This window comes from Ranitomeya imitator, chromosome 6, assembly GCF_032444005.1.
Source record: "Ranitomeya imitator isolate aRanImi1 chromosome 6, aRanImi1.pri, whole genome shotgun sequence".
Classification (NCBI taxonomy): domain Eukaryota; kingdom Metazoa; phylum Chordata; class Amphibia; order Anura; family Dendrobatidae; genus Ranitomeya; species Ranitomeya imitator.
The window spans coordinates 397,506,411-397,528,115 of NC_091287.1; the positions used below are offsets into that span (position 1 = coordinate 397,506,411).

Sequence of the window (21,705 nt, forward strand, 5' to 3'; positions counted from 1 at the left end):
CTGTGTTCTTTTGCCCATATTAATCTTTTCTTTTTATTAGCCAGTCTCAGATATGGCTTTTTCTTTGCCACTCTGCCCTGAAGGCCAGCATCCCGGAGTCACCTCTTCACTGTAGACGTAGACACTGGCGTTTTGCCTGTACTATTTAATGAAGCTGCCAGTTGAGGACCTGTGAGGCGTCCATTTCTCAAACTACAGACTCTAATGTACTTGACTTGTTGCTCAGTTGTGCAGCGGGGCCTTCCACTTCTCTTTCTACTCTGGTTAGAGCCTGTTTGTGCTCTCCTCTGAAGGGAGTAGTACACACCGTTGTAGGAAATCTTCCATTTCTTGGCAATTTCTTGCATGGAATAGCCTTCATTTCTAAGAACACGATTAGACTGTTGAGTTTCACATAAAAGTTCTTTTTTTTCTGGCAATTTTGAGAGTTTAATGGAACCAACAAATCTAATGTTCCAGATTCTCAACTAGCTCAAAGGAAGGTCAGGTTTATAGGTTCTCTAATCAGCCAAACTGTTTCCAGCTGTGCTAACATACTTGCACAAGGGTTTTCAAGGGTATTCTAACCATCCATTAGCCTTCTTACACAGCTAGCAAACACAAAGTGCCATAAGAAGACTGGAGTGATGGTTTTTGGAAATGGGCCTCTATACACCTATGAAGATATTGCATTACAAACCAGACACTGTCAGCTAGAATAGTCATTTACCACATTAACAATGTATAGCGTGTACTTCTGAATCATTTAATGTTAGCTTCATTGGAAAAAACTGTGCTTTTCTTTAAAAAATAAGGACATTTCCAAGTGACCCTTAACTTTTGAACATTAGTGTACGTTCACACAGGTTTAGGCCATACAAATGTTAGTGGAAATGCTTCTTTAAGCACCCCAGTAAGTAACCAACTATCCTTCACATTCTTGCTCCGCACCAGAGACCAGTGAGACTTCCAAATGCGACATCATTTATGTGATGGAAAGAACAATCAGCCTTGTCAGATGTATTGGTACCACAACTTCAGCTTTCATACAACTTCATAATGTAAATAGGATCGGTGTTGGTTACATGCTCCAATCGCATTTTCACTTTTGCATTCAAGCAATGAGCCTCCCCTGTATTCATTCTCTTGTCTATGTTTTTTTTATTATTTCCTCCTGGGACTTCTGTTGGAGTAGAGAATCAAGAAAATCACTTGTGCAGTTATATACATGAATTGGATTTAGCTGCAGTACCAGTCACAGGAAAAGAGTGTTGTTGTATCAAGATACAAGCAGCCATGTTTTGTAATTTCATTTGCGAGAATCTGTCGTTAGGATTTCATACCTCAAAGTAACGGCCTGTATTTACATGTGCTTTCGTGCTGATTATATCCATACCTTGATTGTAGAAATCCGTTTTGCGTTTCCGAGAAATACAGTGTTGAAGTCATATGCATATGTGTTGTGGGACATTGCTCTTGTAGCTTTACTGCCATCTTTCCTTATTCCCGCATATCGCCTGTCTCTGACTGACAGGTCACTCTTGTTTCAGTGACCGGCCAGCCCTGACCTGTCACTCCAATAAAGGACGCAGGCGGTGAGAGGAGATTAGAGAAGGAGGGTAGGAGAGCTGTAAGTGCAATGTCCCACGCCGAGGCACTTGCAGCTAATTTGGATATTGTAACGTCTGACCGAGGCCAAAGATTCAAAAGGCTATCTCAGACAGACTTTGCACAAGCAACTCCGTCTGGCAGACTCCAGAGAAATCCCAATACCCTTTAACCCCTGTACAGGGATCTGGTTTTACAACGGGACCCAAAGGAATGCTCCCATGGAAGGGCTGACGTCAAGTGGTAGGATGGTCACCAAGCAGGATCAGAGCTGAGAGATCCATAAGAATAGTTAGAAACAAGCCGGGGGTCAATGCAGGAATACACTAACTAAACAAAACAATAGCAAAAGAAGAACACCTACCAGGGAAACACAAAACTATATGTGGCAGCTTCCAGCAGCAACCTGGAAGGCATAGTAGGGTGTGGTGTTCTCCAATTGGATTGAGCAGGGAGCTGATAACTTCAGCTGGATAGCACACACACCCATGCTGCCAAACTGGATGTCACTACAGGTCCCAGACACTCTAACCTTAGTGGCTGGACAGGGCACGCCTTGCAGAGCTTGTGGTTCTGACCTCTCTATCACTAGCACCACCCACAGACAGATTACAGCGCTGCCTTGGGACAGAAGCAGACGTCGCAGGAGCAGGTTCTGGCGGAGATGTGACAGATATGATTTCAACCCTAGATTTCTCAGAAACAGATTTCGACAATCAATAAATTTATAAAGCATGAAAGTCCCTGTACATACATGCCAATAGTTTGAGGTATAAAATCCTCATGACCGGTCTCTTTAAATGGATTTTCTGGTTTAAAACTACAAGTCTGCAGATTCTCTATGTGACTGCAGACTTGTGAAAACTAGCGTCGCGCATACTGCATGCTGTGAGGATTTTCTGGTGTCAGACAGCAAGTATGCAAAGTGCATATTCCCAGACACAATCATCAGACAACACTGTTTTTCATCCTAACTCAGTACACTTGTATTTAGCAAGGTTGTGCCCATCTAGTCAGAATGTGTCCAGTAGTATGCATATTGCATGACCGCTATTCCCACCGTTAACACAGGAAAATACTCACAGTGCACAATGCACGCAATGTGAGGATTCACAAGTCCACAGTCACATATAGTGACTGCAGACTTGTGATTTTAGACCAGACAACCCATCCTTTAAAGTAACCACAAAAATAATTTCTAAATGTGGCTTTGCTAAATGCCATGTGTGACAGCAGTATAAAAACGACACATTAATACCCAATGTGAACTGTTTTGTTTTTAAAGAAATATACGGACAATAACAGGTTAAACATAGCCTAGTTTTCCTGTCTAGATGTTGTAATATTAATTACACTGAGGATGCTGGACACCAGTCTTGCCGCATGCAAATCTCCAGAGAGCTCCTTGTACTGTCAGGAAACATTCCATCAGAAAACAGAAGCGTTCTCCAAACAGAATCTGTACAAGTCATGAAATATTTCCTTGTGATCCAACATATATTTCACCTCTATATATTTTATCACTGTAATTCACAGCTCCAGTAACTTCAGAGAGAACATCTAAATTTAATAGGGATTAACACCTTGGGTAACAGAACCTTAAACACAGAGCAGGCGCTTAACATACCAAGATATTTAAAGCTGATTACCATATCTGCCCACACTGTGCGGATATTCAGTGAATGGACTTGAGCTGTAATAAGGCTTTCATACAGCTTGTCACAAATGTGCATTGTGGCCCTTTCTAAAGCAATGCGGACAATTTCTTTTATAAGTAGAACAAAGCTTCAGAAGGTTTATGTTGCTTTGTCAGGGAAAACTTGATGGTTAAATTTATGGACTAGATGACTCAGATCTCCTGATCTGTAAACTACAAGTGCTTCTCGCTAAATTAGAATATCATCAAAAAGTTAATTTATTTTAGTTCTTCAACACAAAAAGTGAAACTCATATTATATAGAGTCATTACAGAGTGATCTATTTCATGTGTTTATTTGTTAATGTTGATGATTGTGGCTTACAGCCAACAAAAACCCAAAAGTCATTATCTCAGTAATTTAGAATACTATAAAACAGTCGCTTGAAAAATTATTTTAAAATCCGAAATGTTGGCCTACTAAAATGTATATTCAGTTAATACACTCAGTACTTGATCGGGGCTCCTTTTGCATCAATTACTGCATCAATGCGGTGCGGCATGTGTCATGATCCCAATGGCAGGGGATCACAAAAGGACAAGCACAAAAAACAAAACAAGCTCTAGGGTGATGGAAACTGAGCTGACCGCGATCCTGAACCTCAACACACAACTAGCTGTAGCCGGGGAACGTACCTACGATGATTCCTAGACGTCTCGCGCCAGCCGAAGAACTAACTTTCCCTATTAGAAGAAACACAGACCTCTCTTGCCTCCAGAGAAACACCCCACAGAAATAGCAGCCCCCCACATGTAATGACGGTGAAATGAGAGGAAAGCACATACGTAGTTATGAAAACAGATTCAGCAAAATGAGGCCCGCTAAAGCTAGATAGCAAAAGTGAACTGCGCGGTCAGCGAAAAACCCTACAAAAAAACCATCCTGAAATTACTTGAACTCATGTTCCAACTCATGGAACATGAGGAGTAATATCAGCCCACTAGAGCAACCAGCAAAAAGGAATCACATATCTGCAAGCTGGACTAAGACAAAAATTAAGCAAAACGTGGAACAGGAAAATCAAAAACTTAGCTTGTCCTGAAGAATACAGAAGCGGGAAGCAGAGGTAACAAGACACACTAATTACATTGATAGCCGGCGAGGAAATGACAAGAAAGCCAGGTTAAATAGGAAACTCCCATATCCTGATAGAACAGGTGGACACCAGAGACCGCAGAGAACACAAGTCACCCAGTACCATCTGTAACCACCAGAGGGAGCCCAAAAACAGAATCCACAACAGGCATGGAGGCGATCAGCCTGTGGCACTGCTGAAGTGTTATGGAAGCCCAGGTTGCTTTGATAGCAGCCTTCAGCTCATCTGCATTGTTGGGTCTGGTGTCTCTCATCTTCCTGTTGACAATACCCTATAGATTCTCTATGGGGTTAAAGTCAGGTGAGTTTTCTGGCCAATCAAGCACAATTATACTGTTGTTTATAAATCAGGTATTGGTACTTTTGGCAGTGTGGACAGGTGCCAATTCCTGCTGGAGAATGACATTTCCATCTCCAAAAACCTTGTCAACAGCGGGAGGCATGAAGTGCTCTAAAATTTCTTGGTAGACAGCTGCACTGACTTTGGTCTTCATAAAACACAGTGGACCTGCACCAGCAGATGACATAGCTCCCCAAACCATCACTGATTGTGGAAACTTCCCACTAGACCTCAAGCAGCTTGGACTGTGTGCCTCTCCACTCTTCCTCTAGACTCTGGGACCTTGAGTTCTAAATGAAATGCAAAATTTACTTTCATCTGAAAACACCTTGGACCACTGAGCAACAGTCCAGTTCTTTTTCTCCTTGGTCCAGGTAAGATGCTTCTGGCGTTGTCTATAGGTCATGAGTGGCTCCACTCAACTTTCCATTAATATGTTTGGATACAGCACTGTGTGAACAGGCAGCTTCTTTAGCAATGACCTTTTGTGGCTTACCCTTCTTGTGGAGTGCGTCAATGACTGGCTTCTGGACACCTGTCAAGTCAGCAGCTTTCCCCATGATTGTGGAGCCTTCTGAAACTGACTAAGGGACCTTTTTAAACGCTTAGGAAGCCTTTGCGTGAGTTTACTGTTAATTACGGTATTCTAATTTACGGAGATAATGACTTTTGGATTTTCATTGGCTGTAAGCCATAATCATCAACATTAACAGAAATAAACACTTGAAATAAATCACTCTGTTTGTAATGACTATATAATATATGAGATTTTTGTATTGAAGAACTGAAATAAATTAACTTTTTGATGATATTCTAATTTTGTGAGAAGCACTTGTAGGTATGAGCATCCATCGCATACATACATTTACATCTGATTCTTACATAGCAAGCATAGTGATGTTTCAGAAAATCTAAAAAATTCTGTAAAGTGAAGCTTTTAAATGGGTATTATTATCATATTATTAAATTGCTTAAGTTAGCTACACAACATGAATATAAGCAAGTTTGCAATTGCTTTTTTATCTGCTGTTATTCTGATGCAATGAGAGCTTTTTTCTCACATAATGTACAGCTGGATTCAAAGGAGCTCAACCACCAGAGCCTGGCTGAGTGTGCATAGTAGTTACATTTACAAGAGTTAACTCTTGACACTCCTTAAAGGAGGTATCCGGGACTTTACAAAATATGTACCTAAGTACTAACAGGCAGGTAACTGCAACTTACCTGCCTGATGTGCACTGCGCCGCTCTTCCCTGGCACAGAGCGATCACAGACCACTCCCGCCAGGAATTCAGCTGCCTCTGCAGACGCGATGGGGCGGGACGTTTGGCATTATTCTTACTGACAGCTGGCTCCCCCAGTTAGGCAACGGGGATCCGGCTGTCAATCAGAATGACTTCGGAAGTCACACCCCGTTACGAGTGGAAAAGAAGCCTCAGCTCTGTAGACGTGATGTCAGCAGAGGCTTCTGAATCCCTGGCAGGAGTGGTCTGTGATCGCTCGGTGCTGGGGAAGAGCGGTGCAGTGCACAAAAGGCAGGTAAGTTGCAAATACCTGCCTGTTAGTGCTTAGGTACATTTTATTTTGTAGTTTAAGAGTTCAGTAGAAGAATTAACTCCTTACATCCCTGTCAGTTCTCTCCAGCCCATTGATTTCTATAGAGTAGTTAGCTGATGACCTACCTTTCAGCTCCTATAAAATCACAGCTGCCACTAGAGAGTGTTTACAAGGTTACACCATATTTGTATTATACTGAACACAATCATCAAACAGTTACCAGTAGGCTCATATGCTTCAACTTGTGCAAGCAGAAATAATTGTATCATTTACCTTTAAGTTTATGCATCAGAAAAACATGAAAAGTTACACTTTGAAATCAGCGTTACAACGTTTTGTCGAGTAAAAAAAATAATGGCTCTGCCCTCTTCTGTGGTACCAGCTCTTAGATGTAATTGATATAGGGATGTAAACTGTCCATTACTTTAGTTTTATTAGAGGCTACTTGAAAAGATTATTCATTCTCATTTCTGAGCTGAATGCACTTTTTCTGACTACTGTAAAATAATTTAGTAAAGCGTTAATTAAAATTACAAGATCGTATTTTCAAGCAATGAACACATATCTGAAAAATTACAAACTAAAGAGCAGTATTTCCACTTTTTGCTAATTTCTTTCAGTCTGCGTTTAGTGAAAAGACTGAAGCAAATGCCTAGTACTGTCTGCATACTAAGCTGCTCTGAATAGACTACAGAGAAAAACAAAAAAAGAGAAGAGGGGTCTGCAGTACGATAAGAGCGGGGGTATCTGGATTATGTTTACACCATTATATTGTGTCTCAAACTTTACAGTGGTGAAGAAATTGTATATTAATTCACTTATCCAAAAAAGAACATATAAAAATACAAAAACTTATATAGCTCATTTTGATGGAAAAATGAAAAAGTAATGGCTGTCAGAATAGGGCAGCGCCGGGACAAAAGTGGCCAGTTTTTGCTCTTATTTTATCCCTATTGCTCCCCTGGGTATTTTTTTTCCTTTTATGATCCACTGTACAGTGGTGGAGATATGAGTCTATTTAGTTTAGTTTTCTGGTCTCTACCAAGGGGGTGTGGCTGATTATGCAGATCAGTCTAAAGACACACCTCTTAAGAATCCTGTGAGCAACGCCCACTTCGTAATAAGCATAAAAATGAGCAAAAAGGCGATTTCTTTGGAACCATATGGCAAATGTTAAAAAAATCAAAAAATAGAATACACAGGGGAGCAGTGGGAAAAAAAACATGAGCAAAAACTGAACAACAAATAAAAAGGCCCACATCTCTGGGGCCGTGTGGTGGAGTTAAACAAAAACTGGAATACTTGGCAGCAGTTGGAATAAAACAGCAAACAGTGCTCACATTTGACCAAGTTACAAGTCTAACTAATTTGTTGTACAGAAATGATAGCTCTCAAAGGAGACCTTATGAAATGATCTAACTTTATTTTCTTGGCTCTGAGACATGGGTTATAGTCATTATTACACATTTTATGCCCTGGCAGAGACTCGATTGGCCATAAATAAGCCATAATGCTTTTTGAACTCTTTTGGAATTTGGTGGTAGTTTGCAATAACTTCAAAAATTATACAACGTATCTTATCTATTTAAAAAAACTAAAATGTTTTATGTAATTATAATATCTTCAATAGCCACTTTTTGCTTTGCAGATCTATATTGTTTATCTTATTCAAAACTGTACAAAGCGAATGGTTTGGCCATCTTTCAATGTACGGAAGAGTCAGAGGTTAATCAGAGTTGATTCAGGCCTGTAAGATTGTCAAGATTGTGGTTTCTGCTAAATAAACCGCTGTAGTTTTTTTAAGAGCTACAAATGGATTGCCTCTGTTCACAATACGTTTTTGGCTTCCCTAGAATGTATACATTGGTCATATTCCTGCGACATATGCCACTGGATTATAATCCAGTGGCATATATTTAGCAAATTGGAAAAATAAATTGTAAAGTAAAAAATCTACACCCAATGCTGTATGTCTCTGGTCCGGAATGTGCAGCAGGTTAAGAATTCCTAAAGCATGAAAAAGAAAAGTTATACCAACATATACTGGTTCATCAAATGCCAAAAGGACATATATGGCTGATGCATAGAATGCTATAGATTGCTATGACTGTATAAATACACTCACACAGGTAAGGTACAAACCAGGAGAGACAAACACCTGAACCCAGCAGGTCCCTGTTCAGACTAAGAAAGTTCCTAAACTACCCCTGATTTGCCTTTGCCCCTGCCTGACTGCGGAGGTTGGCACCCTAGGTATACGCAATGGCGGCGAAACTTAACTTAGACTTACCCTGAATGTCCTTAACTGCATGCTCTCTATAAACAATGTGTGAAATACACAAAAATCTGGGAAAAAGGCATAGGACTATGAACGTGTTCACACAGACACTCAGGAAAGAAAGAAGAAAATAAGAAGAACCACATAACAAACGGAATACGTGGAAAACCTGCCAGACCCCAAAAACAAAAGAAAGGAAACAGTACTGAGGAGGAAGACACACAAACAAACTAGGAAAAGCAACAGAGAAAACCAGGTAAAATAATCTCTAGCTGAGGAGCTAGGGAGCTAGATCTCCAAACACCCTATATCTTGAAATATAGCCACAAAAGATTGCATGTGTCAGGAGAGTATAAAAAGCCACTCCCAAGATGTCATAGGAGAAACCAAAGGAGGAAGTGAAAACACCAGCACCAAAGCATAACAGCAAAGCAAAAGAAAGACAAGAGCATTATCAACAGTAGGACAGAGACAACACAGGCTGTGGTCCAACAAAGAGGGAAACTGACCACACAGCCAGAGGTGAGGTTACCGGATCGAGCCCTGGAGTAGAGCCATGACATAGATATGTACAGTGCATGGTTTGGGAGATTACCTAGCAAATATATTAAATGTAAAGTTATATAAAAAAAGAAGACATGATGAGAAAATACTTACCAAGAGATCTTCCCCAGCAACACCTCGATTATTGAAAACAACACACCTAAAAACAACAGAATGTTATGTTAATATACACTAGATGTGGTATATAAAATACAACTGTATGATCACTATCATAAAATAGTACCTGACGGATCTTACAGCCCCTTATGCCTGCAGTGGGTCCTGCAGTCTCTGAAACATCAATTTACTTCTCTTATGGATATGTCTAAAAACCTACCAAATGGACAGTTGTGGCCAAAGGTTTTGATACTGTCATATTTTGTTTTTCACAAACTTTGATGCGTCAGTTTTTATACTGACAATTTGCATTAACTCTAGATTGTTATGAAGAGTGATCAGATGAATTGTAAAGAATTGCCGTAATTCATTGCCATGAAAATGATTGTAATCCCAAAAATCCAATTTCCACTGATTTTCAGCCCTGTCACAAAATGACCTGCTTACATTATTTCAGTGATCTTCCCATTATCTTAGGAAAAAGTGTTAACAAGGATAAAACCACTGATATCACTGCCATGCTGATTGCATTGTACAAGTAGACTGATTGCTTTAAAAAGAGGTTGGTGCTTGAAATCATTTATTATTCTGTCAACTATGGTTACTTCCAGAGAAACACATGCAGTTATCATTGCTTTGCATGGAAAGGGCTTTACAGGCAAGGACTTTGCTACTTGCAAGATTTCAACTAAATTAACATTCCACTAAATGGTTAAGAACTTCAAAGAGAGAGTTTCAATAGCTCTAAAGAAGGCTTAAGTACAGTGAAGAAAGTCTAACAAGTGCCTGGACCACCTTCTAAAGAAGATTCAGTTATGGGATTTGTTCAACGGCAGTACAGAGCTTGCATAGGAATGGCAGCAGGCAGATGTCAGTCTACACTTACAGTGAGGCAAAGCCTTTTGGAGGTTGGTGTAAAAAAGAAATGCAGCAAAGAAGCCACTTTTTCTTCAGGAAAAACCTTAAGGACAGACTACCATTTTAGAAGAATTAATGAGCTTGGACTGCGGAGGACTACAGTAAGGGTATTTTCTCTGAAGACGCCCTCTTCAGACTGTATTAAGTATCTGAAAGTATCATTGTTTGGGGAACAACAATAAAGCATCCTAAGAACATTTTTATGTGGGATGCTTTTCTTCCAAGGGAATGGGCTCCCTCACAATTTTGCCTAAGAACACTGCCGTGGATAAATATTGATATCTAAACAACCTCCAAAAGCAATTTCTCTCAATTATCAGGGAAAAATTTGGCGTGGAACAATGCTTTTTCCAACATGAAGGAGCACAATGTCGCAAGGCAAACATGATAATTAAGTGGCTTGGGTGACAAAACATTGACATTTTTAGTTCCATGGCCAGAAAATGCCTCAAATCTCAATCTCATTGAGAACCTGTGGGCAATATTCAAAAAGTGGGTGGACAAGCAAAAACACACAGACAGTGTAAACTCCAAGCACTTATTAGACAAGAATGGGTGGTCAGTCAGGATTTGGGCCCAGAAGCTGATATCCAGGTGTCAGGGCAAAATGCAAAAGTCTTGAAAAATAAGGGACAACACAGTAAATATGGAGTCTTTACATAAACTTTATGTATTTGCCAAAAAAATTAAAAACAAAGGAGAAGCTTCTAATTGTACTTCAGTAACCATAGAAACATCTGACTAAAAGATAATAAAACACTGAAGCAACAAGTTTTATGAAAACCAAAATTTGTGTCACTCTCAAAGCTTTTGGCCACGACGGCTCAATACAATCCTACAAGCTTTTTCACATTGTAAACTTACTTATTTTTCATGTATGTAATTCCTATGATTATCCTTTCCACGTGTCTATACTATCCTACAAAAGCTTGCTACATTTGATCACATTCTGACATTTGGCACATTAATATTCATAGTTAATGATCACCCTTGGAGCTTGGTGGATCGTAGACTTCTGTGAGGATTTCATTTGAAATTGGACCTAAAAACAAAAATGGTGCTGAGAGGTGGGCATTCATTTACATCAGAAAAACTCATCCATCTGAGTAGAACAGAACCCTGAAATACCAAATAATGAGGCTAAAGTAATACTAAACCTAGAACTGAGGGACATGAGTTCATAGGAGATAATCTCGTTCCCACACTTGTCAGTCTGCAGGACTCGCTACATGTACCTGAAACCTTCTTGAATAAATCCTGCAGAGAACACAGTGGTTAATCTACTGCTGATCTGTTCCATTTTCCTCCAAAGAATGACTGAGTTGACTGTGCTTAGTCAAGAGAGTGCTAATAATATTTTTGACAGGGCATGTGGGGGAGGCTCCTGCTGCAGCAAGTTCTCTTACAGACAGTCATAGCCCAGTGACTAACTGGAGAAAGGACACAAGGGATCTCCTGAGACCGTAGATAAAATGCTATGTTTACTTGTCAATACTGATTGCAATTTGAGACAAGAGGGTGAAAAGAAAAGATGAAATGAAGGTGGAAGAGCTAAAATATTTTTTTGTGCATATTCTATGTTTTATTACCTTTTAAAGGGAACCAGACATGTCAAAAAAATGCTATTAATCTGAAGAAATGCGGTTAATCTTCAGGTTAATAGTATTCTAAATCTTCACTGCCGCCGTACTGAGAGCCTGGATACTGGGAGGAAATGAACTGTATTCCTCCCAGCAGCCTCCGGCTTTCAGTCATAGAGGCCAGTCACCACTTAGTATACAGTGAGCGGTAACTGTTAACGCCAGATCATTACTGATGCATTGCGGAGCCGGCTGTCAGTCAGTGCTAGAACATCGTTACACCTGCCGCTCACTAAGTACTAAGCGGTGACTGAAGCCACACCTAGAGGACTAAAAACCGGGAGGAATAAAGTTCATTTCCACCTAGTAGCTGTCAGTAAGGTAGCTGCACAACTTTAAAACGCTATTAACCTGCAGGTTAACCCCATAGCTACTGGTTACTAGCATGTTTTGACCATGAGAGGGCCCCTTTAAATACTGTATGTGATATACAATATAACTCACTAATTTTAGTGAATATATTTTTTCATTTAATTGAATTATACTTAGTAATTAGTTTTAGTCTTTATAGATGGAGCTCAGACAGCAGAAGATAAACTCAGGTTCTATTCAAATGCATTTGTCTGATCACTTAACAGAAGCACCAGGTGTTCTAACGCGTTTGTGAGATTTTATAAACTCTGTTACTGGTAATTAAAGAAATTGCTGAATATTTAATCAAATAATGTATTGTGAAAAACGCTCTGCCAAGGGGATTTTAGAAGCATCTCCTCCACTTGGAAAGTAACTGGGATGACTGAGCATTATTTTACTGCCATGATTCAGTGCTTAATCTTGTGATGGCGCCAGAAGAAAGGCAAAGTTGAAAGCATCACTGCACCATCTGCTGCGTGGGAGAAATGTTTGTTACGCCAAATTATATTCCCTGTTTTACCTAATAAAAGGAACCTCTTTTAATATACTCTATACACGGTAAATGTGGACAGAAACAAAACTTTGGTGAACTTCGGGTATGGGAACAAATTCAGACATAAATGTAAAAAAAAAAGGTTTATTTTTCTAATGACGTTGAACTAAACAAAGCAGAAAATGCTGATTATACCATATTATAGTATTAACAATGGCATTAGGTGGACAAAACAGTGATGAAAGGTGATATGGTCCGTTCTGGTGAAGAGACCTGCAGCCGGTCTGGACTCGTACCGTGAATATCAGTCTCATAAAACTAAGCCTATGGCTGGGTCAAGGTGCCATGTGTCACAAATTTTTTTTATATCAACAATTAAAAAATGATAAGGCCAAATACAGTATCATATCTTAATAATTACAATAGATCTGTTAAAATTGGATGCTTTATGGATGGTGTCCACATGGCATCCATTTTCTGTATGTACCCAATGAGTTTAATTGCCGTTTCTGATCAGAGTGGGGCACACTGTGATTTCTGGTCCATGTGTAAAAACATTCATGTTCGCTTGTCTCATTAGCCCTAAGTCTCTTGATTTATGATTTTGAGACCAATGAGCATGTTTGTGTAGATGATCACTTTAAAAACATTGATGCACATTGACCAGACATCGTTTGTAGGTTCATGCGGCTCATTAGTGCCAAAACAAGATGCTGACACACGATGGTTTGTGCAATTTCTTAATTGAAACCCCAGATAATTGGAGCAGAGAAGCATAGCCAGGCTGCAAGTCTTTTTAGAACAGTTCTTTAGCTGGGAATAGAGGTAGATTACTATAGTTCATTGAGACATAAGCAATCTTCTATATGTCAGCCTCTCTTCTGTTCTATCTTGGTTAGCTAGACCTTAGAATGTTAAGGGATTTAGGAAGAAATAGTGAAGAATATTTTATTTGACTCCTTGGAAAGCAGCAAACATAATGGCTGCCATGTGTAAGATAAGAGCCCCAGTCTCATCAGATCGACAATGGTCGTCTAGTTCATCTACCAGGTTATTAGGTTGCAGTCTGCATTTACACTTTGCATTATTGAGCATTACCTGTATCCGAGCGCTTCGCTGTGCTTAATCATATGAAGAATATAGGATTCCCGACTTGTTCCTGTGAGGCCGGGCAGTAAAAGGATTGTAGGTCTTGTGCCAGCATCAGGGTAAAGTGTATTATCATCATTACTAAACCAGTCCAGTGAAATCTGTCCTCCATCTGCTGTTCTAATAAGCTCGCTGTAAGGCACAATAGAAAATGTACACTTTAATTAGATTTCTGCTAAGAAGCTGTAATGATAACTACATAGATTTTAGCACACAAAAGGCTGCTTATGAGTAATCTCAGAAAGAAACGTCAGAGCACGTCCAAAAGGGCAGAGAAACAAGCAAAGTGACCAGAGGAACTGAACAGACTTATTTTGGGCTTGTGACATACAGGGGGAAAATAAGTATTTGATAAACAGCCCCGAAACCAGAAATATCCGGAGAAGATCTGTATGGAGGAGTGGGCCAAAATCCCTGCTGCAGTGTGTGCAAATGCGGACAAGAGGAAATGTCACCTCTGTAATTGCAAACAAAGGTTTCTGTGCCAAATATTAAGTTCTGTTGTTCTATTGTATCAAATACTTATTTCATGCAATAAAATGCAAATTAATTATGTAAAAATCATACAATGTGACATTCTGCATTTTTTGTTTCGATTCTGTCTCACAGTTGGTGTACCTACGATAAAAATTACAGACCTCTCTATTCTTTGTAGGAGGGAAAACTTGCAAAATTCGCAGTGTATCAAACACTGTATCGGATTAAGTTCCTAATATTACACATGTTAAACGTTCAAGATCAGGACTTTTTAAACATTTTTTTTTAGAAATACATAAAGGTAAAGTGTCCCCTTTAAAGAAGCCCTACCATCACAGTTTTTATCCTCTTAATATATTTAAATCATCATATTGTATAGCATTGTGTACTTACAATTGCTCATTTTAACTTTCTACCCAACTAATTCTTCTCTTTTTCTGCTCTATGTAGAAACAGGAAATCTCTTTTCTCAGCATGAGACATCCCACTCTTTAACTCCTGACCCAGCTGCTCCGCTTTTCCGCCAGTCAGGGACTATGCAATGAGATACATTTGTAGTCCTAATGTTGACTCATACAGGGAAAATTGACCTCCTGTTTCTACATAGAGCTTAGAAGGATTCAGCTAGGCTGCTTTTAATCACGTGATGTCATAGAACAAATGGTAAAGAGAATTATTAACTCGGTAGGAAGGAAAAAAGATCAATTGTAAGTACACAGTGTTATACAATATGATGACTACAATATATTAAGAGGATAAAAACTTTGATAAAAGTTCTTTAAAAGTGATTGGTATGGAGAATGCTAAAAAAGGCAATATAGGGGGTGACTCGAAAAAGCAGTTCTATACTGGATTGGATACTTATACTGAACACACATATCCCTACAGGGATAAATTCCAATAGTTATATATAATATCCATTTTTTAATGTTCTTTTTCATACTTCTCTTTTTCTATCTACCTAACAGCATTTACGGTACTTGCATTATTTGTTGCATCGAACTCAAGTAGTTAGAGTGTTGACATATCACCTGTGTTTGTGACGTTATTCCTTTTTGTGCGGAAGCCTACATATAGGGCAATTACATTGCAATGATTAAGGACCCGTAATGGGTTACAAACACATAGGAAAATGTATTCCACGGTTATTGTTCTGTGTATCTTTTTTAAGACGAGGAAATTAGCTATGATTTTTACTCTTACATCAGTGATGGATTACAACACTTTCAGCTTCATCTCCAAATTTATTGTATTCGCATGGGAACTGGCCCAGAAATCCATGCACCATCGGGAACACACTCAACAGTCATAAATCTTTGATTAAGTGTTGAGTTGACAACTCTTCTTTTTGGTGATATGCAGTAAAATTAATGCAACTGCCTATGCACCATCTTTGTACAGTACAAATATTGGCATCACTCATTCTCAGTGAAATTAATGCCATCACTCACCCAGGTATAATTCATTCTGAACACGGTGCCACCAATACAATTCATGCCACTCTCCCCTGTACAATTAATGGCATTTATCACACTCAGTAAAATTGAAGAAGTCACACACAATACAATTAATTAATCCACAAAAGTTTTCATAAACGATCAGTAAAAATCTAACTAGCCCTGTGGGGTCGGAGTCCATTTTGGTGGAGTCAGAGTTGGAGTCGGTATAAAATTGACCAACGCTGATTAAAAAAAACTGCTCAAAAAATAAAGGGAACACTAAAATACCACATCCTAGATATCACTGAATGAAATATTTCAGTTGCACATCTTTATTCATTACATAGTTGAATGTGTTGAGAACAATAAAACATAAAAATGATCAATGTAAATCAAAATTAATATCCCACAGAGGTCTGGATTTGGAATGATACTCAAAATCAAAGTGGAAAATCAAATTACAGGCTGGTCCAACTTCAGTGGAAATGCCTCAAGACAAGGAAATGATGTTCTGTTGTGTAATGCCTCCACGTGCCTGCATGACCTCCCTACAATGCCTGGGCATGCTCCTGATGAGGCGGCGGATGGTCTCCTGAGGGATCTCCTCCCAGACCTGGACTAAAGCATCTGCCAACTCCTGGACAGTTTGTGGTGCAACGTGACGTTGGTGGATGGTGCGAGACATGATGTCCCAGATGTGTTCAATCGGAACGGGCTGGCCAGTCCATAGTTTCAATGCCTTCATCTTGCAGGAACTGGTGACACACTCCAGCCACATGAGGTCTGGCATTGTCCTGAATTAGGAGTAACCCAGGGCCACCGCACCAGCATATGGTCTCACAAGGGGTCTGAGGATCTCATCTCGGTACCTAGTGGCAGTCAGGGTACCTCTGGTGACCACATGGAGGGCTGTGCGGCCCTCCAAAGAAATGCCACCCCACACCATTACTGACCCACTGCCAAACCGGTTGTGCTGAAGGATGTTGCAGGCAGATCGCTCTCCACGGCGTCTCCAGACTCTGTCACATGTGCTCAGTGTGAACCTGCTTTCATCTGTGAAGAGCACATTGCGCCAGTGGCGAATTTGCCAATCCTGGTGTTCTGTGGCAAATGCCAAGCGTCCTGCACAGTGTTGGGCTGTGAGCACAACCCCCATCTGTGGACGTTGGGCACTCAGACCATCCTCATGGAGTCGGTTTCTAACCATTTCTGCAGACACATGCACATTTGTGGCCTGCTGGAGATCATTTTGCCGGGCTCTGGCAGTGCTCCTCCTGTTCCTCCTTGCAGAAAGGCTGAGGTAGCGGTCCTGCTGGGTTGTTGCCCTCTTACAGCCCCCTCCACATCTCCTGGTGTACTGGCCTGTCTCCTGGTGGGGCCTCTGGACATTACGCTGACAGACACAGCAAACCTTCTTGCCACAGCTCGCATTGATGTGCCATCCTGGATGAGCTGCACTACCTGAGCCACTTGTGTGGGTTGTAGAGTCCATCTCATGCTACCACGAGTGTGAAAGCACAACCAACATTTAAAAATGACCAAAACGTCAGCCAGAAAGCATTGGTACTGAGATGTGGTCTGTGGTCCCCACCTGCAGGACCACTCCTTTATTGAGTGTGTCTTGATAATTGCCAATAATTTCCATCTGTTGTCTATTCCATTTGCACAACAGCATGTGAAATTGATTGTCAAGCAGTGTTGCTTCCTAAGTGGACAGTTTGATTTCACAGAAGTTTGATTTACTTGGAGTTATAGTCTGTTGTTTAAGTGTTCCCTTTATTTTGTTGAGCAGCGTATAATACATTGGGTGCAGTAGTTCAGCACAGGATGTGCTGTTAATTTTTACATAATAATTCGGTAAAGTTATGAAATATCCTATAAGTGAATGTTCTATTCCTGATCCGAGGATCTCGGCTTTTAGTTGAGATGAATCTGTGCTGCACTTTATGCACATGCTCAGTAGTGACCAGTGCTGTGGGGTCGGAAGTCAGGAGTCAGGTAAATTGAGGAGTCGGAGGTTTGGCTCACCGACTCCACAGCCATTAGTCTAACACTGGGATGCCTGGTAAAGCATTGTGATTTCCTCTTATCACCTGCATGTACAGGAATTCACAGAAATACTGATGTCTGTGTTAAAGCCTATTCACGCACTGCAGGTTTTTTATGATTTTTATTCTGGTTTTTCAAAAACTGTGAGATCTTAATTATATGTGAATAAGTCCTAGTGATGATTTTTATTAGGTAAAACTGAGAGGACATATGTATACACACCCATACAAACACGCAAATACATGTAGTCATATGAACATAGTTAAAAAGCAGCTGCTTCCCCGGTTCTTCCTTTGCAGGCCAGAGAGTCATTCTCTTTACCTGGCTGTCTAGTCACATTTTGGGAGGGAATGATGGAGCTTTGCAGTATAATGCGGTTGTGCCACCTTCACCTTTTGTGATAAAGCTTCTTACGCTGGGAGACTGCCCTGAAACCACTGCACTGTGGCTCATAACTCATATGGTACATGTACTATGGAATGAGAATCACGGCACCACACTGGTGCCAAGATGGAAAATGATAATGCCAGTGGTAATACAGTGGTAGCATAGTGCCTGGGTACAATATCTTGGCTGGCAGCTCTGGCAGTATTAAACAAACCTGACAGCAGATACATGCTACCTGATCCACTGCAGTATGTATAAGGCACTGGCTGTATGAGTTCAGCTACTTATGTGTAACACTGAAACACTGCAGCGTTCCAGAGAAAAATACACTCTAAGGGTATGTGCACACGTTCAGGATTTCTTGCAGAAAATTCCTGAGAATTCCGGACATTTTCTGCAAGAAATCCGCAAGAAAACCGCATGCGTTTTTGCCGCGATTTTGCAGCGTTTTTGACGCGTTTTTTTCCGGACACTTCCCAATGCATTTTGGAGTGGGAAATCCGCAAAAAAAACGGAAAATTAATGAACATGCTGCGTTTTTTGCCGCGATGCGTTTTTTTCGCGGAAAAAAACGCATCATGTGCACAAAACATGCCGAATTCATTCTAAATGATGGGATGCTTATTGTATGCGGTTTTTTAGCGTTTTTATCGGGAAAAACCGCGGAAAAAACCGCAACGTGTGAACACAGCATAAAAGCTGCACAGTAGACTGGTTGGACAGGCGGTGGTTGGACAGGTGGGTTCCCAGAGACTTTTCCCATCTCGCTGTCCTAGAGTAACAGTCCTCTCCCTATACATGCATGCAAGGAGAGAACTGTCACTCAAAGGGAGCAGGCAGGGAGCAGCTGCTGGGACCCCGCCTGTCCAACTAGTCATCCATGCAGTTTGGTCCCCGGGGGCTTATAAAGTATGTTAGCAATTTAGAGTCATTCACACCTGGTAGAGATCATGTAGCCATTGTCTGGTACACGCTGCCCGTGATTCAGGCAGCATGTATCAGCTGTCAGTTTCCCTTTAATACATCTGTCCTGAATGATGACCACAAGCTTCAGGTTCCAACAGCTTAAAAAACTCTTCCTAGTTATTTCTATGAAAAATCCGCTTTAAGGGCTAATACTCACTTGCGCGAGACTCGGATGAGTCTGGCACGGCAATACCCGGCACTGCACCCCGGCACAGAGGAGCGGAGCGTGCGGCTGCACGTATTCCTATGTGGCCGCACGCTCCGATCTGAGTGCCGGGTATTGCCGTGCAACACTCATCCGAGTCTCGCGCAAGTGAGTGTGAGCCCTAACACTCATATCAGCAGTTATTTGTAGTGATTTTTTGCCTAAAGAGGTTTTGAAAATACCTCTGGAAAAAGTGCATGTTCCTGCTTTGAAGTGTAAAATAAGTAGGTTGTAAAGAACCTAAAAAAATGCATCCAAAAGTCTAAAAACCACTTTGAAGAAAAATTCCTCTGATTGATAACTCTCCAAAAACGAGCGCTTCTTGAAACTGTTTCCACTTGAAAAACTGAGTTTTTGCACCTGTCAAAAATGATGTGTGCACATGGTCTTATTTATACTGTAACCTTTATGCGTTTTAATGCTATACTTAGATCATTTCTTAGTAATAATAATATTTAACCTGAGAGCAGCATGATGTAGGGGCAGAGAGCCTGATCTCAGTGATGTATCACTTACTGGACTGCTTGATGTAGTTTTGGCAAAATCCTTTTTTTCTCTGCTGTAGATGTAGCAGTGCTATGAATGTGGAACTGTGTATAACCCCATCTACATCACTCATTGGCAGCTTCCTGTGTCCACTGTACATTGTCAGCAAGCTGCCAATCAGTGGTGGGGGTGAGGTTGCTTAGATTAGCTGGACTGCCTGGCACCAGACACTTCGTCTTGTAGTGATAATCTGCTGCTGATAAAACACTGATTGAAATGAAACAACAGTAAGCTGCTAAGCAAGAGCCGTATCCCAGGAATCAGGGTCTCTGGATCTAAATCATGCAGGTGTGTAGATAAAAACTGGAATGACAATAAGCGGAATATTGTTTTATCAGGATTACAAAAGAAAGAGGAAAATGCTCACAACCCCTTTGTTTGCTAGTAAGCAAAGACGGCTGCTGCAGATCCACCAAACAGATAGAAAGCAAACTTGGAGATGAAAGTGGATGTAAAACTGTTGAGAATCCAATATACAAGAGACCTGATACGTTTTACTTGTCAACGCGTTTCGAGGTAATACTAGCTCTTCATCGGAAACCACAATGGTTTGTCCCGATGAAGAGATATGATCACTCAGAAACGCGTGGACAAATAAAACAATAAAACTGCATCCATACCGCATCTGGTCTCCTCTTGTATATTGGATTCTCAGCAGTCTTCCATCCACTTTCATCTCCAAGTTTGCTTTCTAAATCGTGCTGCTCTCAGATTACACAGCAGCAAACTTGCTGACAGATTCCTTATAAACTGTGGCATCACGTTTAGCGTTTCCGGGCAGTTTTATGCATTTAGGGTTATCCAGAACGCTGTTACATGCTGCACAAATAATGGGGGCATTTTTTTGTACTTACATAGGAAATTGCCTTTATACGTATTAGAAGCTGATATTATTCCCTATACAGTTGTACATGTCATCTTCTTCTGCATCACACAGCTAATAAATGATTCATGTGGACATTTACCAAGCTTAGTCCTCAGCATGCAGAATATCCATGGAGAGCAGCAGCAACTCTGATTCCGGGCTATTATTTATTCACTATCAGTAATGGATGTGCAGCTGCCATCTTCTGCATCACAAAATGTGTTTGGTCATAATCGCCCACCCCTAAAAGGAATGTACACATGAAACTGCATAAAGTGGTCTTCTCATAACCAAATGGTCATGCTAAAGAATTCCTAAAGAATTTATCACCGATCAGTGAGATCTTCAAATATCGAGGCAACATGTTTGCAAAAAAAATTTTTTGGATCCGATTTTCTTCAGTGTTTGATCCGTGTGTCAGTTTTTACCATCAGTGATTTTCACGTATGAATATAAATAAATGACAAAGCTTCTCCTATACAATCCAATGTTAATCATGGACGGCACACTGATGTTATCCATGTGTTGTACGTCATTTTCTTTGACCCATAGACTTGTATGGGAGATTAAAAAAAAAAGACTTCTCTCTGTGATTTTTTGCAGTCACATGGTAAGCAAAAAAACAAACAAAAAACAGACTTGCAAATAGCCCCATAGACTATAGAGGGTTCTTGTTCTATCCGTTAAAACTACGGCTAGACCATGTATGTGAAAAATGGACATCTTATAAGTGTTGGCAGCCTTGAAATTGTTCCAGAAAATGAAGTATGGTATTTCTCCAAGAAAATGTTTGCAATTACACCTGTTTTGTTATACACATGTTTATTTACTTTGTGTGTATTGGAACAACACAATAAAATACAGAGAAAAAAGGGGAAATTGGACATAATTTCATACGAAAACCCCAAAATGGTCCGGACAAAATTGTTAGCAACTTTCCAAAATTGTGGGTAAAGAACTTTGTTTCTAGGATGTGATGCTCGTTCAAATTCACCAGTGGCAA

The 21,705-nt window shown here is 40.4% G+C and overlaps 1 protein-coding gene across 2 annotated transcripts in view; it reads right to left on the reverse strand.

Moving 5' to 3' along the window:
* The window catches only part of ABHD3 (abhydrolase domain containing 3, phospholipase), a 94,589-nt gene that overhangs the window by 20,363 nt on the left and 52,521 nt on the right, over positions 1-21,705 (reverse strand). For both annotated transcript variants that reach the window (XM_069731176.1, XM_069731177.1), the window contains exons 3-4: positions 13,718-13,900; positions 9,212-9,257 (exon numbers count right to left, since the gene is read on the reverse strand). In XM_069731176.1, the coding sequence (XP_069587277.1) occupies positions 9,212-9,257; positions 13,718-13,900 (229 nt within the window). The remainder of the gene's footprint in view (positions 1-9,211; positions 9,258-13,717; positions 13,901-21,705) is intronic.